The following is a 20628-nucleotide window of genomic DNA, read 5'->3' as shown; positions in this document are numbered from 1 at the left end:
GGCTTGGCCTCAAGCTCCACCCCCAACACAGAGCAACTGACAGAAATAACTAATTAACATGAGAAACGATGCATTGAATCCTGAAAATGAACTGTGCTTTTTGAGTTTGACTGCCTCCCATGAAATGTTACTACACTTCAATCCAGCCAGGAGCAAGGGAACTCCTGAGAAGATTCTTCAGGAACCTTTATGATCTGTATCCCACAGTTAAATAATTATTACCCAAATTTAACAACTGCTTTTGGCAGTATAATTTTCTAAACTCTGAACAGTAATTTTACAAACCATACACCAAAGACAAAAAAATAGTAAAACACCATTTTCAATTTCTTCAAGGATAATAAAGGAAAAAAATAAAACATTGATAAGCATAAAGGTTTGGTGGGTCCCAATGAATGAGAAAAGCAGAAAAGGGACTTCCCATAGACATTCAATACTATAAATTATAAATCCATTTGGTGATGACAGCTAGATTATTTTGGATACCCTGTTTTGCCTGCACAGAACAAATGTTTGCACATTAATCTGTTCAGCAGTGCAGACAGAATATTGACAGGTTTTTAATTTATGAATTTAAAACAAGTATGTATTTACATTATTTTTGCCTTCTAGTTTTGAACAATTTTACCCCCTCTTAAATGTTAAATGAGGTTATGTTTTTTTAATACTGCTACAAAAGCTGAACAGCACTCTGGCATATTTGGACTCCTGCCTCCCTAGTTTGGAATTTCCAATAAACAAGTTGCTCTGCTTTGATTTTCTCTGCCAAGTTCACACTTCTCAAACAGAATACAGTCAACTTTAGCTCATATTCAACTTTTTTTTCTGGCTCCCTTTCTACTTACGCACTCTGCAAACATTCAGCAAATTCCTGGAAAAGCTAAAAAAAATTTAATATTACTCTTGATAATTGTATGTTTCTTCTGGAAAAGTTTGTTTCATTTGATTAACGTCACCCCTCATTTTCAGACTAAATAAATTATATTTCCACAATGGAATTCAGAGAAAAGATCTTCCTTGAGTGAAAACATTTTCCTCCCCTTGTGTATAGCCTGATGAAGATAGAAGACAGAAAAAAAGTATTTTTGCTTCTCCCACTGCCTTGTTACACAAAAAGCCACCTCTAGTTAATTCTTACATCTTTTATCCATAAATTACCTAGCTTAGCATTAACTGCATTTCCACTGAAGCCCAAAGAACACCTTGGAAACAGTGTCATCGGACACAGTACACCAATGTAAAGTTCACCTTCATGAAATAGATGCACTTTCACCCTGTTCCTTTCTTGCTAATCATGGCTACATCCTCTCACCATTTATCTTCCTGCTTCTCATCAGGTTCTCTCTGTCCCTTGAGGTGGTTTAATTGCTAAAAGATCAGTGGGAATACTCGAAGAAAATAAATATCAAACGTTTTCTGTTGCATCAGTGAGCTGAACTGGCTCAGTGTAAGATGCATCAGACAGAGAAATTACTAATATCATTCACAGCAGAGATCCTTATGCCTGTAATTGTCCGGGTACTCTGCACTGCATGGTACAATCAGTTACACTTAAAAAAAAAAAAAAAAGACAATTTTTTGCCCATAATTCACACCATCCACTGTGTAACAACGTAGATGTTTAATCAGCAATGTTCAGAACAATGCTTACATGATATAAAGTGACATCAAGAAGTAAATGAATATTCACCATCAACAGAAGCATTCATGGACACTATAATATTCAAATATATTTATCCTTTTTAGAATAATTCATGTATTGATACTTCACATACTACTTTAAGTAACTGATTTCTTGATGAAGAATGAAGTAACCTCTCTGCAGCTACCCAATAACAAAGCTCAACCTCATACGAATTTCTCTAGATTCTACAGTTTTTAGTAAAGATAATTCAGTGAAAAAATGCTTGGCTAAAAGGACGGCCTTATGAGTCAATTCTACTATAAAGATAAATCATCATTCAGGCAAAGAGAAAAACAGCATGTTTTGTTAAGACTACTTTATTTCCCACAGGGCAGGATTTAAATTCTTGTTCTCCTTTACAAAAAAAGTACAATGTATGTATGCAAGTTATATGTAGCCCAGCCCTCTTCACTTACCTTAAGACAATATGTCTCTCAAGAATTTATTAAACATTATATTAATAAAACATTATACCACATGGGAGGGGGAAAGATATATTTAGCCTTACTTCTCCATGTCTTAAAGGTGTAATAGATCCTCTTGCTACTGCCATTCGGAACAATGTTTCTGCAGCCTGCATCAACAAAAACACACAAATAAGTTATTTAAAAAGCAGACAACCTAGTTCATGAAGATTTGTTTCAACTTTTACAGTATTTTTTATTAACACCCATTTCACAACTTAATCACTTCAGTAAGTTATTTAGAACAGACTGCACGGGTTCGGCAAAGGTTTATGGCAAGGCAAGAGGCCTACTGAGGAATTGGGTCTCACTGTAAGAAATTCCCTGAACAGGGCAAGGTCTCTCCCACAGCTCAGCAGCAGCTAAACAAGAGTCTTCTTTCAGGTCAGAGACGCTCAGCCCAATATAATGGGGTACCACAGGCTGCCAGGTAAAAGTGGTATATTAAGGGGAAAAAATAGCTATAAGATATTTTACAACTTGTGAAAGTAATGTATTTTAAAAATTGCTGTTTAATAGTTTATACTTAAATGAACAAACTAATATAAAATGGAAAAAAAAAAAAAGAGCACGATGCAACTTGCTTCCTAAAAAGCACCTCAGCCCCTCTTAATTCTTAATGACAGTGGCATGACATCAGCATCTACAAATGACAGGGGACACAACTTTGGGGCAATCTTTAATTAGGTTAGTCTTTAGTTAGGTTGCATGCCTCTCTGTGTTAGTTGTCCCATCCCCTCTTTAAGTGGGACAATTAGCACAGTCTTCTGACACAAACACAGATTACAAACTCTCAACGCAGACTATAATATAAAGTGTAAGTTCTCTATCACACTCCATTATAGAAGCTGCTTGCAGAAAAAGCCATGAAAAAATTATGTGGTTACAAAAAAACATGGATTGGCACATGAGTGTTTTGTTTTAATGACTCGTTTCCATAGCAAGTAGCGAAGCCTGTTTCATTTTCAACAGTAATGAAGCACGTGTTTAATATCTGGTTCTAATAAAAAAATACTCTAACATTTAAGGATTTGCGTTAAAAAGTGATAAGCAGGCTGTTGGAAAAAAAATTTCAGAAAGTTTGTAAGTAGAATTAGTTTGCAGTAGTGGATTGTCTTTCTAAATAGTGATTTGAAAAAAATAAGAAGTTTGGTGCTCACATGACTGCAAGACTTGCTGCATTCGTGTTACGCTACTTTAAGACAGATGTATCTCAGCAAATGTAATATCAATACTAATGCAATATTAATTCCTCAGTCTTCCTAGACACAGATTAAGTGAGATTTACTCTTTTCCAAATAATTGCCTGCAGAAAAGGCTTTTACAAAAGAGGTTTTAATTATCTTGTCTTTCCCCTCCATCTGTAATTGAATGTGTGGGCTCCAGAACACTGGAGTACAAAATGCATCACTTCATTTACACCCACGATGCAGGGCAATGTCCAAGTGGGATTCCTCTTCTCACACCTTTCTTCCTTGAGAAATAAAGTGAACCTCATACAGTCTTTTGTATTCCCCAAAATTGGTTTCTTTCACCAGCACTTTTAAGGATGTTTCAATCTAATAGAGCATTCTGTCAATACAGCTAAGCTGCTTTTGTTTCTTTTGAAAACCACTGGTGTGTGTGACTTTGTTTTCACATCTGCTAGTAAAAGATCTCTCCTAATGCACTTGTACTCACATCGTTAATGCCAGATGTCAAAACTATTCAGAAACAACAAAAAAATCACAGCACCAACAAATCCAGCACATAGATGTCCTCCTACAGGCCTTACTCTTCATGTGCTGAGTATCACTAAGAAGATTAGCACTACAATCACAGCTTCCTACCCAGACATCATGCAGGGGATGAGGCCACCTATAGCCATTCATACATCGACAATGACAAGGCTGGGGAACAAGCTATTGGGACTTTAGGTATGCAAAATCCAAGAGGATGTTTAAAGAAGCTCATTTCTCAAAAGAGTAATACAGAGCCAAGCTCACTGTTGGTATAATGTTGAAGGTGAAGGGTGTTAAGCAGAAAACATTTCAAGTTTGTATCCCTTCTACAAAGAAAACTACGTGTTGGGATTAGAAACAGTCAATGTTTTAGGTGCAAGAAGCGCAAGATGAAAGCATTCAGAAATTTCTTTAACACCTTCACAAAACTATAACATCACACAGACTAGCAATAAAAGTGATCATGCCAGGAAAACCTGGCCAGTCTTAAAATCTGAACTTCTGTGTAACACTTCTGTATTGGACAAACTCCCATTCTGCCTTCAATTTCCACGTTTTTAGCCCCACAAATGCAAGTACAGATAGAATCCTTTGGCAGAGACCACTAGGGTCATCTGGTCCTACCCAGGCCCCCTGGAGCCGGTTGTCCAAGCACATTTTCAGCATCTCTAAGGATGGAGGTCCCACAACCTCTCTGACCACGAACCTGTCCCAGTATTTCACAACAACGTTTTCAATGGCAAGTCCATGAAAAAAAAATGCAGTTTACAGTTGATCTGTAAATTCCCCATGCTTCCCAAAGAAGCGGCTTCATTCCCCAAATTCTCCAGAGGTGGGCGAATGCTTTTTGCCAGACAAGTGGAAGGGCAGCCTTCCTTTTGCAGTTTTTAGCTGTGCTAAGCCACACTGAAGTCCTGAAACACAGGGCATGCTGCTGGCATTCAAGCTGCACAGGTTGAATATGGAGGAATAAGCATGGGAGTGAAGAAACTTCAAATATAAATTTACCAAAAAAAATTTTTTTTAAATGTTAGCGATAAACTCCATCAAATTTACTGTACCATAAAGAATAGGAGGAAAAAAGCTACATGACTGAAGAATCCCACAACAGTAATGAGAAAAAAATAACAATACGCTCACATATCTCATATACTTTCTCAAATTCCATATGTGATAATATCTTGATGACAGTAAAAGGATCCCTACAAAACATCAAATTTACTTTGACAAAAAATCCAGTCTAATGAACTCACTTTGCCTTATACAGTCTTCGTTTTTAACTTCAAATCTACCAATGTACAATAATAGCCAATATTCATGCTGCATAGTATTTTCTTTCAACTTGCTTCAATGTTGATGAAGTTTAAATCCATTCAACACAAATGTAACAACTTTAACTGATTCTTTTTATTAAAAGTATTAGGAATATTTAAATAGAAAATTTATTTATTGGATTAAATCTGATAAAAACATGCAGAGTACTGCTCTGTCACAAATTAATCCATCTTTCAACACAGGCTACCTAATAAAATAATTCTTTGACTCCTTCAGCTACAGATTTCTATTGGAAAAGTTGAGCAAACTTATAAGCATCAAGTCAAAACTTCCCTTCTGCCCCACAGAACATTTTTTTAAAGCTCTCTTTGTTCACAATTCATAGCATCCTCGAGCAGAGACACCCAGTTACATGCCACTTAGAACAGATTTAATTACATGTTTGTAGCATCAGCCATTTTCAATCCTTAAAATACCTTCCAAAATTCTCATGTTTATTTATATTAGACATCTGTCCATTGAATGCCAGATTTTTACATATAATTACATTTATTACCTCCTAATTTACAAATAAAGCATAAATTACATCAATTTTTAAATGCTGAAATATTAAAATAATCTTGAATTTTATGCTAGGATGTGTAACTGGGACTATGAATTACAACTGACTGGAAATATTTATCATCATGGCAGGATAAATGACTAAAAGGCAAAACTGTCTATTTAAGAAACAATAATAGTCCTTCCATAGAAACTGCCAAGTAGGAATTTAGATAATTTTTAGCGCTTGTGCTCTGTTAGCATTAGTATTTTATTACAATCAGATTTTTATGAAGCTGGAGAAATTTAAATTGTATTTGCATTCAATTCACTGTGAGTAAGTCTTAAATAAGAATCATTACAGGCTCACGGAATGATTTTAGATACTTCTATTCAGAGATGAGAGCCAGAGGTCCATAAGAAAGCAAATTATCAACAGATGGTTTTCATGATCTCGCTGTGAAATAAATGCATCACCAAGCTGATAGTTACTGAATCCTAAAATTGGTCTTCATTGTAAGGAATGTACACGGTGTTATGTTATACATGAGGTGAAATAGCAGCCTTATGTGTCTTACCACTCTGTAATGCCATGCAAGCTCTAATGTCATCTCCAGACAAAGATGACCAACTGTTCCCCCTCCAAAAAAGCAGTTGCTTCTGTTCAAATTCCTTGCAAGTGGGTTAAAAAAAAAAAGGAGAAATCACTTGGATGAACCAGAACTAAAGTGGAAAATAATTGTGCATTATTGATGGAAATTGTAGGAAAAACAGCAAGAAAAACAGTACTTTAGTTTCCAGATGTTTTGAATTTTCTAGGTATTCACAAAAATAAAATGGTTATATTAAACTTCATCAAAATAGTTACTGATTTACGAAAGGTAAAAATGCAACCAGTAGAGGGGATTGCTAAGGCAAATGAATTAGTTTAGAAATGCATGTTTTCTAATCACCTGAAAAATCCTAGCACCTATTTCTAAACATGCATTTATACCAAAAAAAAAAAAAAATCATATAAAGATATGTCCTGGAAGGCATAGATCTTTGGAAGTCATTCACAGCAATTTATCCATTTAATGATAATGAAAATCTTGCAATTTGTTGGAACAATAAAAATGGATGGAATACCACAAAGTCTTTTTTTTCAGCCCTATTAAGTTTGCTGATCTTGGCTATTATACAATAGCTGGCTGACACCTCTGCGTGGTAAAATTTGTGTTTCTTCATGAAAAGCAAATTACATTAAAAAAAGGCTCTTGACAGTCTACCCAAAATCATCAATAACACTTTTTAACTTGATTGCATATTGTAAACAAACTATTGTTAGCTAACCAGCACATGGCTTTTGAAAAGAACCATAAGTACTAGAAAAAAAATGATTTGGTGAGATTCAGAAGCAATAATGAACTGGAAAACATACAAGAAGTTTGTGAAATCAATTTTTTTTCCTAAATTCTGTCCATAAAAATTCAAGTGTAAGGCAACCCTCTCCATCTAAACCTTAATCTACATAACAAACTTAACTGAGAAGCTTATTTATTGTTACAGCTTTTCATTAAATTACAATACCAATACAAAATTTATGTCCATTCTGTGTATTTTATGACATTAAATATATTTAAAATATGTTAAATTACAACACCAAAGCTGAACTGATGCTTTTAAAGAGACATTTATTTAATTTTTTTATCTGTAAATCCCTAAAAATTTCGTTTATTCCATTCCTCTGTCCTTTGCTTTTATAAATGAGTCTGAATATCTTTGCCACCATTACAGAACCGTTTGAACCTTACTTGTAAAATAAGTAGATCAGCATGTACTTGGCACCTGGAGACATGAGTTCTTTCCATTCACTCATTAGCAGATCAAATCACTTCCCACCTTTATCTTCTATAAAAGCAACTTAACTACGAAGTCCATAAAGACTAAACAAATTAGATCCAGTGAAAAGGCACATTTGACAGAACTCGGGATAGCCTTGCACCCATTTCCTGAAACTTCCCTAATGTTTTTCCATTTTCATCTTTCAGAATGTAAACATACAGAGAAAATATTGCACCAAACTCCCACCTTTGCATTCCATAACATTTGCTCTCCTTTTCTTCTAGTTACTTATACAACATCTTCCTTGTACACCTTTATTAGAAGGATAATACAATTCTGTAATACAAATCATATTTTACTGCCTGTTCCAAATGAAAATAAAGACACACGTAAGGAACCGAAGGACACAACCACAATATTCACCAGCCCTAGTAACTACCAGCTTACAGGACCATCTTGTGGAACCTCTGGATGCACAAGAGAAAAGCCAAGTCTGCTCAGCTTTGTGGGGGAGGAGGGAAGATCAGCTTGAAGATTAGAGGGCAGAAAGCAAATAAGGCACATACATGGCCACGTATTTTATACAACACACGTACTAACTGAAGACAGTTCTCCTTTCTCAAATAATAAATGTATGTTGATCCAATAACCAGATGTATGGAGTTTTGTAAAACTTATCACTAATTTAGCATAAATAAATCAGTATTAAAAGTAACAAGATTAATGACACAGCAAGCTCTTTTTGAGTTACATCTTGCTCCTTCCTTACAGTATCTGCAGATCTGTCATGTAAACATATGCTTGAATTACAGATATATACTTGATCAGTTCAGTGAAATTTCTATTACAATAACAAATCCATTTTCCCGTTGAACTAAATCTGCACCTTCAGGACCCATGAACTCTCCTATGAATTAATTTACCTCTAACCTACTCCTTAACTAAACTACCCTGTTCTTCGCAACTCCCAAAAGATAACATACATCATGGTGTCAGACTTCACACTGAGTCTTCACTGTGTCTCCACTGCCAGAACAGCCCCTGGCTGCAGACAGGCTCAGGAACCTCAGCCTCTCCTTTTATTATCTTAATCCAAACCCAGTAGTCTGCAGTTGTGGTATCTGTAACTTTTTCCAAGACGACGAAAAATATTTTTCTTTTGACTTCTCTACCTGTTCTTCTCCCTTTCCATCTTCCCACCCCCCTCCCAAAAAATGCTTGGCATTTAACTGGGATTTCTGGTCCCAGCCTGTAACTGACTTCCACCTTCTTCTAGTTTTCTCTAAACAAAGCAGTGAAGGGCTCAACACTCCAATTAAATAAATATCAGGAAGCCAGAAAAAAAAAAAAAAAGTACCAAAATCCAGCAGTATAATGCTCATGAACTGAATAACCCACAAACCAGGCTAGCAGCCAGCATGGGAAACCAGAGAAATAGGCCACTTAATCTCCTCTGCCTTGACAGAAATGCCAGAGGGAGCAGGTCTAAGAAAGGCAGCCTCGCCACCAGCACCAAGCAGAAGTTTCTGCATCTGAGAAGCAAACCACCAAAGCCAGGCACCTTCTTCCTTTCCAATCAAACAGCAGAAGGACAGAAAACAGCTGCAACCCAGCCTGCAGAAAGCATAGAACAACTGTCAAAAATGTTTTTGATTAGTAACGCTGCCAGATAGAACAAATGATAAGAGCTAAAAGATCACTCTAGCCAGCCCAGGAGTATACGAGCACACTTGCACGTACTCAGTGCTCCCATGGGACTCAAGGGCAGTGAAGTCTTCGGATTTCCAGCTCCAAAATGGTGAGAAGGCGCACAGGCACCCATCCGTCCATCCTGTGCTGTCCCTGCAGCACAAAAGCTTCCCACCTACCTCCATCCTATTTGGAACTGATCCACAGAGCATGTTTCCACTGCCTGGCCAGGGGCCATAGGAAAAACACACGGCAACAACAGGTCTCCCTGCGCTTCGTGCAACCACCAAGTGACAGGGTAACAGGGTAACACTACCCCAAGCTCACAGCTATATGAAACTCCAACGTTACAAACAATCATAGGATAGGCTGGAAGAGACCTTTAAAGATCAGATAGCTCAACCCCTACAACTTCTTTGGGTAACCTCTTCCAAAGTCTCACCACCCTCACAGTAAATGATTTCTTCCTTCTATCTAGTCTAAATCTCCCCTCTTTCAGTTTAAAACCCATCACCCTTTCTGCTGTTGTTACAGACCCTGATAAAATGTTCATCCCCATCTTTGTTACAGTGTCCCTTTAAGTACTGAAAGGCTGCAATAAAGTCTCCTGGGAGCCTTCTCTCCAGGCTGAACAACCCAAACTCTCTCAGCCCATCTCCCTGATCATGTTTGTGGCCTCCTCTGGACCTGCTCCAACAGGTCCATATCTTTCCTGTTCTAGGGGCTCCAGAGCTGGATGCAGTATACCGGGGGGGGAGGTGGTCTCATCAGATCAGAACAGAGGGGCAGAATCACCTCCCTCAACGTGCTGGCCACGCTACTTGGATGCAGCCCAGGATGCAGTTGGCTTTCTGGGCTGCAAGAACACATTGCTGGCTCACATCCAGCTTTTCATCCACCAGTACCCTCAAGTTCTCAGCAGAGTGGATCTCTATTCTTTCATCCACCAGCCTGAAACATACCAGGGATTGCCCCAAGCCAGTATTGACACTGAGGATTGCCCGGCCCAGGTACAGGACCTTGCACTTAGCCTTATTGAACTATTCGTACTTAGCTACATCCCTGCCTGCCTGCCCATTCTGGCACCTCATTGAGATTTTCTAGTGCCTGGCCCTGCTGGTCTGAAGAGCACTCGTGAAGACCGCTATGAAAGAAAGACAGTAGCTGAGAAGGAAAGGTTTGTGATGTGACATTGAGCACCATGGTGTTCCTGGGGAATTAGTTCCCAAACTATTGAGTAAATTAAATCGAACCCTTCTGTGATTCAAGTAAATGCAGACTAAGGTGAGCTTTCATGGTCCACCCACAGATCCTCAGTTGGTTACTGAAGCAACTGGGAGCAAACTCCAAAGATCCCTGAACCCTATTCTCCACTCTAACCTCTGGAAAATGGCAGAGATTTACACACTCAGTGACACCAGCAAGTTATTCCAGCAGCCTTGGGCCCTATTACATAGACAATTTTTTACTATGACCACTAAATTAATAAAAGCTGCATATTTAGAAAGCTTTGGTTCATATTATCCAAGCCTGTGTTCTGGAATTCCAGACTTATTTAAATACAGTCATTAACAGTTCCTTTATCTGCCTTCATAGCCCAGGATTTCTTGTTAGCATGAACTCTGAGCGGGTTCAAATCAGCACATTCCCTACACGCTTTACGAGATTTATGTTTAAGGTTTTCACAACTATGGACTTTTTTCTTTAGGGGATTATCTCATCTTCTACATTTCCCACTGGTAGCAATTTTAAGTAGTAGCTCTCAATATCTGCAAATGGAACAAAAATTTCTTTGAGTTATGAGTTAAATACAAGCCTAATCTAAAAAACATTTTTGAACTAGTGATTTATCATCACCATGCATAAATAATAAGTATTGTAGATGACATCTACCTTGAATGAGACACTCAAATGACTTACCACCTTTATTGTTTAAACATATGTATGTCACACAATCTTTCTGAACTAATCAGAAACAGAACACACAGGTTAATACTATTTCATATTTGGTGCAGCTTTCAAAAATGCCTCCCCTCCTCTGTCTAGAAGTTTCACTCATGTTGGACAACACTTAAATTGTTTTCTATTAAGTATATCTATATTCTGGAGATGACCTAACAAAAAATGAGTTGGTGTGGTTTTTTTCATCACATGCTGTTGTCTGTTAAAATAAATAAAAAATCAAATGCTGACTCCAACTGATTAAAACCACTTTATGCACAATAATCAGCAAGAAATTTCAGAAAGTCATTTTTGGCACGGATTATATGGGGACCAGTAACAGTCTACTAACATAATGCTGTATTTCTGCATTATTAAAAAAGTCATTTTTTCTTTTAAAAATTTCAGGGTTTAGAACAGTATTTTGAGAGCTGGCAGAAACACTGGTCAAGCTCTTCCTGTTCTCAAGAAAGTTGTTCTTCTTTTGCCCAAAAGTAATCAATAGAAATCTTCACTTCCAGGTTCCATAATGCTCAACAAAGCTTGTCGTGAGTCTGTGACTGAAGCCATTTCAGACGAAGTGAACAACCAAGATTTCTTCTTCCCAAGCACCTTTCTCCAAACTTGGAACTGGGATTTGAGAAAAGCTGCCTCTGCTGAGTAGTGTGGGGCTCAGAGCAAAGCACACTTGCATACTGTTTTCTCTTTTCAAGAAAGGCAGGAAGCTTTTATCGTAAGACCAATCTCAGAAGGAAGCCACACTTCTCTTTTACATATACTACCAGAAGGGCTATGTCTATTCTTAATACTAAGCCTGTTGACAGAAGCCACAGTGCACTTGTATTCAAGAAGCCCTACTTTTTAATAATCAAGGGTTTGACGTTAGCACCTACCCACAATCTTAAGACATTATACAAATATCCAACAGTGAAAAGTTGTAAGATCTGTTAAACCTGCTTCAACCAAAAAATCTAAGAACTCACCACCTCTAATTCTGTGGCTAAAGAATCCTGAATTTCCAAAAGTTAAGAACTTACCTGTGTATAGTAACTAAGTTTAAAAGACTTCACTTGTCCTTCTTTCTTGCCAGGAGCTCACTAACTCCTCCTTTCTGCTATTGAACATCTGCCACAATGTGAAGCTATCTGGACCAACCCTCAAAACTGATGAATTACTGTAAACAACCCAGCAGCAGGACTAGAGGACAAAGATCAAATGTCAAAGAAAAGGCTTCTAAGGAAGCTAAAATGCCCTTAAAAATCAAGGCATTGGCCAGACTCAGACTCAGTCCCCTTGAGAATGAAGTTGGCTCCAACCTCCATGCCCTGAAACACATGAGATCCAAAGAGGCTCAACAATATCACTATCACTAAAATTACTGTCGTGAATTGTCTTCGATGTTATAAAAAATCCTTCCCTGGTGTATAACAACCTGGTAATTATTCCGAACTAGCTTTGCAATGCTAAGAATAACTGGGCATGTTTTTATACAGGGAAAAAGGTTTAGCCTACTCTTAATTCAAAAAAATATGAGACTTAATTTGTATAATCACTTATGAGTGGTCCTACAGAATATTAGCCTTTCAATCAATATTTTGATGATTGCCACAGACAATGGTAATAGAAGGAAATAATGCTACATGGTGATCAATGCCAGGTCTGTAAAACCCCTGTTTCACTTTCTCTGGAATTTGGAAGGCAAATCATGAGCAAAGCAGGAAGAAGCACAATGGAAGTACTGAAAAAACAAGTAAAGTTCACACAGAAGAGCTGCATTCTAGCTTTTATTCTCATCTGATCGGGCAAGACAACTGAAATATGGAGGATTTTTTTGTAAAAAGGCACATTATGGTCTTCTTGCCCAAAAGTGGGAAATCAAGAGGTCCTAAAAATCTACTCCTGAAAGCACTACTATGGCCATTCCTCTTCCAAAAGAGGAATAATACTTTTACTTACCTCCCAACATCATATAGACTACTAAATCAGTTATTTCCATCTGTTGTCTTGAGAACGTACAGACCAACTAAAATTCCAATAGGCTAAAATAATACAAGGCAACAAATTTGGAAACAGTGAGAAGCAAATGCCTCAGCTTTCTAACACTGAATCACACTAAATTACTGAATACTTTCCAAACACCATCTGAGTAAATAATTCTAGGCAACTTCTTCTCATGCCTAAAATGGTTACCGTATTTGCCACTTTACAGCAAGGAGGATAAATTTTAACTGTCTAGGAAGTATTTACAAACTACAGTTGATAAGCATCACAGAAAAGTCCATGGAAGAACTAATAACCTGTATTTTAACGCATACCAATGGCTATGGTAAAAACAAAACGTTTAGCAGCTGCTAATCCAAAAGACATTTTCAATCATTTATGGGGAACAAGCAAGATTCCCAAGGAAAAGATATGATGTGATTATACAGTTCAAGGCCATTTTTATGCACTTCTACAGATTTAAGTTAAACAAGCAGCTACTTAGTGCAACAATTGACCTTCACAGGAATGATATACTATGGATATTCTGTAAGTAGGGCTTAAACTGTAATATAATTGCGGAAAAAAATGCAGTGCTTACTTTGGGGTAAAAAAAAATCTTTCTCTTTGGCTTGCTTTTAAACATAACCTTCATACACATACAAATGAACTTTATTACTGTAATGTAATATTTTGCACTCCAAATTTAATTCCTCTTACAATGATATGGAGAACTTTATTATTCAGTATTGTTATTCAGAATTGTATTCTCATTTCTCATTATTCTGAAAGACTTGTAACCTTAGGGCTGAAGCATCATGTTAGTAATAAAAAAATGAAATCTGTAAGAATAATTGTCCCTGAAGCTAGCTTTAGAAATCTAGATAAAATTTTTAAAAAAATATAATAAAACTTAAAAGAAATATGAACTACTTAAAATATAGAACAACGGTGTTAAGCACAGGTCTCCATCGATGACACCTTTTGAATAAGAACCTAAATTTAACTACAAATGTGGTCATCACAGTAACATTTAATGTTAAATTTCCTTCTTATTTGCAGTGACAATATGAAAGATTCGATTTCCTCCAGTAAAAGACAATAAACCCATCAGAGAGCATACTGCACCAACATTACCAAAAAAAAAAAACCTAACCCACCCAAACCCTGTTGAAGAAACAAACACTTTACAGAAATTTCACAACATACTTAGAAGAAATGTTAGCCCAAAACACAATGCTTTAAAATATCTCATACACATCGTACAATCAATGCTTTTCTATAACAAAATGCTTCTCTGGAACTAGTATTTTATTCATGATGAATATTTACTATTCAGATAATTTGTTACACTGTCCATTATGCAACTCTTGTACACAAGGACAACACTACTGAGTTTTCATTTAAAAAACCTTGGAAAACACTTAATTGGGAAACCTTGCACTCACATTTCATTTTTGCAGCACAAGACCAGAACTAATTGAACTGTTACAAGAAGTAGCAGATGAATGTCTGGTGGTACATTAAACGCAGGTTTGTATATTCTGTCATAATAGTTTGCTCTGTTCACAAAACGTTCTTTTCATGAAAATAGGAAATTTGCATGTCTCAATGCACAACGTATGACATTCACACAGAGCAAAAACAAACCAAGAGATTTTTAAGTCTGCAGTTGAAATTTGCACATTTCTTAGGCTAACACAAGAAGCATCACCAGTATATCACCTGCCAGATTTGCCAAACCCAGAAACTGCAGCATGGTCCTAAGCTACTCCAGGTGATGTAGAGCTGTACCACAATACTGCGAAAATAGGGATGGCAATGAGAAGGCTTAAACTTCACTTTAAGCTCAAACTCTTGCTTCTCACCTCAGTGGCAAACAAACTAAAGAACCCCGTCACCAGACCACTTTACTCATTTTACATTTACCCATTCTCTTTATGTTAAACATGTAAGGAAGCTAAAAAAATATATAGATAGATAGATTTTAAGATTCACAACAAACACTTTAACCAAGTACAAAATAACAAGAAAGAGGATTTTTGACCATGAACAAAGCATACAGTTATTCCTGGCAAGGTTTAAAGGTAACAAGTACATGTAGTAGGTCTGTTACATAAACTGCACTGGATTGCATGGATAAGCATGTTCATTTGAACATCCTGTACATTAGCACAGCCAAATAACAGCTCATACCTCCTGGGGAAAAAGGACATAAATCACACTTGGAGAAGAAAGAACTGTATAAGGAATGTAGCCACACTAAAAACAACTTAGAGACCGTGGCAGACAATTAATTGTGCCTAAAACAGGTTGTGTTGCCCATCAAATGGGCTCGTAAACCAGTCTGTCTGACGTCTCATCTATGCTCACACTTTAGAAAGCTTCCAGAACATGGCTGAAGAAACAATGCATCTGATGTGCAAGCATTAAGAGTAGCTAAAAAACAGGTTAAACTACCACATATCAGGACGGGTCTTCAGTACAAGCTTTTCCCCATCATCTACCAGATGTTTAAAGTCTCACCTGTTCATGGACATACTGTAAAGGGAAAAAAACTGTGGTGCTGAAGCTGCTAAAACTAATGAGTTTTGCTGGCATTTAGAGGAGTTGCACAGTCAAAACATCACAAAAATTGTAAGAATGAACTGTCAACTGCAAGATGCTCCCCAGACGTAGCTGTGTTGCAGGCTTTACACTAGCACAAGTATCTATTGAGAAAACTTTCTGAGTGCAGCCAGCTCCTTCACTCAGCATAAAGAGGGAAGGATGAACTTCTATTTCACAAAAGCTTCCAGATAAAACAGCTGCAATTAGAGCAGTGAGCTGTGGTTTTATTGTTTCAAACACAGCTCTTAATAAAGGAGGCAGCAGATGCCATCTGTGTTAATTCTTGGTTTAAAGTCCCAGTAGTTGTAAAAGAAATAAGTTATCAACCAGTACCTGAAAGGGGCCTACAAGAAAGCTGGAGATGGACTATTCATAAAGACTTGTGGTGATAGGACAAGGGAGAATGGGTATAAGCTGGAGAGGGGCAGATTTAGACTAGACATAAGGAAGAATTTCTTCACCATGAGAGTGGTGAGGCACTGGAACAGGTTGCGTAGGGAAGCTGAGGCTGCCCCATCCCTGGAGGTGTTCAAGGCCAGGTTGGACGGGCGTTGAGCAGCCTGGTCTGGTGGGAGATGTCCCTGCCCATGACTAGGGGGTTGGAACTGGAGGACCTTTGTCCCTGCCCATAGCACAAGGGTTGGAACTAGATGATCTTTAAGGTCCATTCCAACCCAAACTAATCTATGATTCTATAACCAGAATTCTCAAAAAATGGCTAATGGGAAAAGTTTGTCATCAAGCTGGGAGAGGTCTATCATCCAACTAGCCACTAAACTATAATGGTTAGTACAAGCTGCAAGTAAATCCTATTCCAAAGATTGATCCAGAGCCCTGGTTACTAAAAAAGACCCTTCAGCCTTTCCTCTTCCCAAGAAAAAGGGGGTGGCATTTTATGTTTTATGTTATTTTGACTCCTACCACAGTGAGTCTTTCTCTGTTTCTTCCTATGCACCAAGGTTTCACTTTGATAACATACTACAAATGGGAGGCCTAGCAACACAATTGTAAACAACCAGACCCCGTTCCAGCTTCCAAAATATAAGTGCCACAGAAACGTGTAGACGTGAATCGGGATTACGCTTCAGAAGTTGCTGGAGCCTCTGTGGCTGGCACCCACTGAGCCAGAAACGCAGAATGAATGGATCCCTCAGTGTTTTATAGTAATTAGGTTCATTTCTGAAACTGGCGTTTCGATTGCTTCATCTGCACTAATTGAGCACAACACAAAACACTGCTCTGAAATGCCAAACAGTGTATTTAACTACCTTATAAAGGAGCTAGGAATACAGATTCCGTGGTTGGGTTTTTTCTTATTAAAGAAAAAAAGCATTGGCCTAACTTGTCGCTACACAAAACAGAGATCTGGAAGGTGTCCAAAATTTTAAGTGTCGTTTTATTAGCCTGAGACTGTTAATAAATATATAGTAAACGAACTTATACTTGCTTGGTTGGATATAAAGAAACAATTGGATCACTGTTCTTACGATGTTTACAATTTACTCTAGTTCTTCACTTTTTTATCCTAGTTACACTGTTTCGTAGTCTAGTTTACCTTAGCAACTGACATTTATTTGGTCCATAAATTACTCTAATGCAGTTTAGTGCTCTTTCATAAATTTTATAAACATAACACTTACAGAACATAGACTTGTATTAATTAAAGCCATGCCTACACAAATCTAACATTTCCTTTAACATTTTTACTTACTGCTAATTATGGAAAACATAGAAGGACAAAGGCCTTCTCTCTCCTTTCACCAGGTGTGCTTTTAAGGTTTATATATACATATAAATGTGTACTTTTTGTGTATATCTTACTACCAGTGCACCACAGCTGATAACACACAACCTCTGACAGGAAAAAGACTGTCTTACAAGGACTCTGCATACCGAGCTACAAATTAAGATCCTTTCATTAAGAGAAACATAATGAATTCTTAGCAATTTCCACTTTTGACTTTACCATTGCAAGATTTCCATTACTTAATTTACTTGTTAGAAACAGCTTTAGCTATTTCTAACTCTAAGTGTTAAGTGTTTAAAGAGTAAAACTTGACATCCACAATTAAAGTTTGGGAATTTGAAATGGGCTTATTTCTTGCAGGAACAAAATGGAGGTACATCTTAATAGATAGCTAAGGTAATTTTGGTTTTGTGACGTTTTTCATGCCTAAATTTAGTTTTAAAAGGGAAAAGTAAAGCTATTGTTATACAACAGAGGCATATGGATAGTCAATTAATATATTGAATAAATATTCAATAAACAGAATCATAGAATAGTTTGGGTTGGAAGGGACCTCAAAGATTACCCCGTTCCAAATCCCCTGCCGTGGGCAGTGACGTGTCCCATTCAACTTGGCCTCGAACACCTCCAGGGATGGGGCAGCCACAACTTCCCTGGGGAACCTGTTCCCAATGTCTCACCACTTTCATGGTGAAGAAATTCATTATGCCTAGTTTAAATCCGCCCTTCTCCAGTGTATACCCGTTCTCCTTTGTCCTGTCACCACAAGCTTTTATGAATAGTCCATCTCCAACTTTCCTGTAGGCTCCTTACAGGTACTGGAAGGTCGCTGTAAGATCTCTGTGGAGCCGTCTTTTCTCCAGGCTGAACAAGCCCAACTCCCTCAGCCTGTCCTTGTATGGGAGGTGCTCCAGCCCTTGGATCATCTTTGTAGCCCTCCTCTGGACCCGTTCTAACAGTTCCATATCCTTCTTACGTTGAGGATTCCAGAACCGGACACAGTACTCCAGATGAGGTCTCACAAGAGAGGAATAGAGGGGCAGAATCACTTCCCTCGACCTGCTGGCCACACTTCTTCAGATGCAGCCCAGGATATGGTTGGCCTTCTGGGCTGCGAGTGCACATTGATGGCTCATGCCGAGCTTTTCATCAATTACAGCAGTAGTAATAGAACACACAACAACACAGGCAGATATACATGGCACATACCATAATGCATGTAATATGCATTTAAGGCAATATTTAGACATACTTCTCTCTTATTTGCAAATATTTTGAATTCTGTTATGCTTTCTACAGAAAATACATTGTACCAATTCATAAAAAGTACTTGACGTGATGTGCACCCTGCCCTGGAGCCTCTTGCCTCTCAGGACACATAACCTAAGGTGAGCAACAGAAATAACCTCATCACTGACCTGTATCCAATATCTCTGTGAACACCTACAACCCCAAAACGTAGAGGGTGAAGCTCCAGGCTTTGTGCTTCCGCCTGCTCTAGTCATTCATGTGCCATGACAGCAAGGACAGGTCTGCAGACCCACAGCCTCGCACACACTCATTCCCATCTCGTACAGCAGGAAAGGTTGCTCGCGGGCACACATAAACTCTACACAGGCTTTTAATCCAACATGACATCTTTGTGAACAATTTAAGCTAACACAGCAGCACTTATGCCACAGTAAAACCTTAGAGATATGATAAATAATTTACAAGAGTAGTGCAGTCGTTGCCAGTGTTTGTTTTCTCAGTGGTCTTTATTAAACCAAATCACTAGGATTAAAGCTACTACAACAAAAAGTGGAGACAGACATGAGTGGGTTGACAACTTTTCTGTTTGTTTAAGCCAGCCTTACTGAGGAGACTCAAGTTAAATATGACCAGAAATAAATTTGTCATAATACAATTTCAATTCTCAAATATCTGGAACCAATTAACTTTGGGAAAGTTTCAAAGGGCCACCCAGTAATAAACACAAAATAATTTGTGTCTGCTGTCTTGTTTGTGATAATTTTTTTTATTGCTACCTCAGTTTCAGATGTCAGAGTAATGACTTCCACATTCCGACTATAATGTGAATTGAATCCATATGGAAAAGATGCTCAAACCATCAAAATCAAAAGAACTCCCTTATTTCTAGCTTCTTATACAGCGAAGTTTATAAAGGCTAGTATTTTAATCATTCTCTCTTTAAATTAGGGAAACTTAATGCAATCTATTTTAATTAAAGGTCTCTAACAAAAATAATGTTTAACCCTTCAAATGACACAACAGTTCTAACTGCCCAAATGATTCCATTTCCTGCTTTGATTACTTAGGAAGTACACATTATTACGATTAAATAATGTTCTGTGTTTTCAGATATTTACACCAAAGATTCCAAATGCAGCATTTGTATTTCCCTACTTAAAAGTACACAAAGGAAATTGCCAAGACTCAAAAGCACTTTAAAAATAAGCTACCTCCTCCTTTCTGCAGTCGTGAAGCCATCATCCTTTCCCTCCCTCTAGCCTGAAAAAAAGAAATACCTCTCCAGGAGATTTGTTTCTAAGTAGATAAACAGAGAATAAACAGGAGTTACAGGCAGAACTGCTAATGGCTTTTACAGTTCTTTAAAACCTTCCAGTATTTCTTCACAGTTCTTTTAAAAAAAATGTGTTATTTCTGCCTACTTTTTCTATGACAATTAACCAGGCCAAGTGCTTTTAAAGTGAGGAAGGAAAGGGAAGAGGTCTGCTTTGTCTGACAGTAAGGTAAAGCAAAACTACACTGCCAGTGTTACAAAGGTCTTGCTAATCATGTTGCTAAAAAGCTCCTTCACCTCCATCCACTGGAACAGTGACTTCCACACATCTCAGAGACAAATAACCTCAGCTGAAGTGATCACTTTCCGTTATCTGTATACACTAACAAAGGATTTAGTAAGCTATGCTACATACCTCTAGGGATGCACCATCTCTGTGTAACTGGGTGCTAACAACAGACACACCGTGTGCCCAGAGACACCACCAAGCACACTCCAAAGCCCCAAATGCCATGTGGCCCCCCTGCATTTTCTCTTACTGCTTGCCACAAGATGCCCGGTTCTTCTACACCAGGTAAAAAGAAACCAGCATAGGGGAAATCCAGCTCATATATGTTCTACTAATTAGC

The 20628-nt window shown here is 37.8% G+C and overlaps 1 protein-coding gene across 2 annotated transcripts in view; it reads right to left on the bottom strand.

Moving 5' to 3' along the window:
• Positions 1–20628, bottom strand: part of TMEM135 (transmembrane protein 135) — a 185584-nt gene that overhangs the window by 103953 nt on the left and 61003 nt on the right. Inside the window, exon 5 of one of the 2 annotated variants that reach the window (XM_069883352.1) lies at positions 2193–2258. The exons of the other annotated variant lie outside the window; for it this stretch is intronic. Coding sequence (XP_069739453.1) covers positions 2193–2258 — 66 coding nt within the window. The remainder of the gene's footprint in view (positions 1–2192; positions 2259–20628) is intronic. 2 annotated transcript variants of the gene reach the window in all.

Source organism: Phaenicophaeus curvirostris, chromosome 1, assembly GCF_032191515.1.
Source record: "Phaenicophaeus curvirostris isolate KB17595 chromosome 1, BPBGC_Pcur_1.0, whole genome shotgun sequence".
Taxonomy (NCBI): domain Eukaryota; kingdom Metazoa; phylum Chordata; class Aves; order Cuculiformes; family Cuculidae; genus Phaenicophaeus; species Phaenicophaeus curvirostris.
Note: the sequence above shows the minus strand (reverse complement) of the source record. Positions and strands in the feature narration are given on the sequence as shown.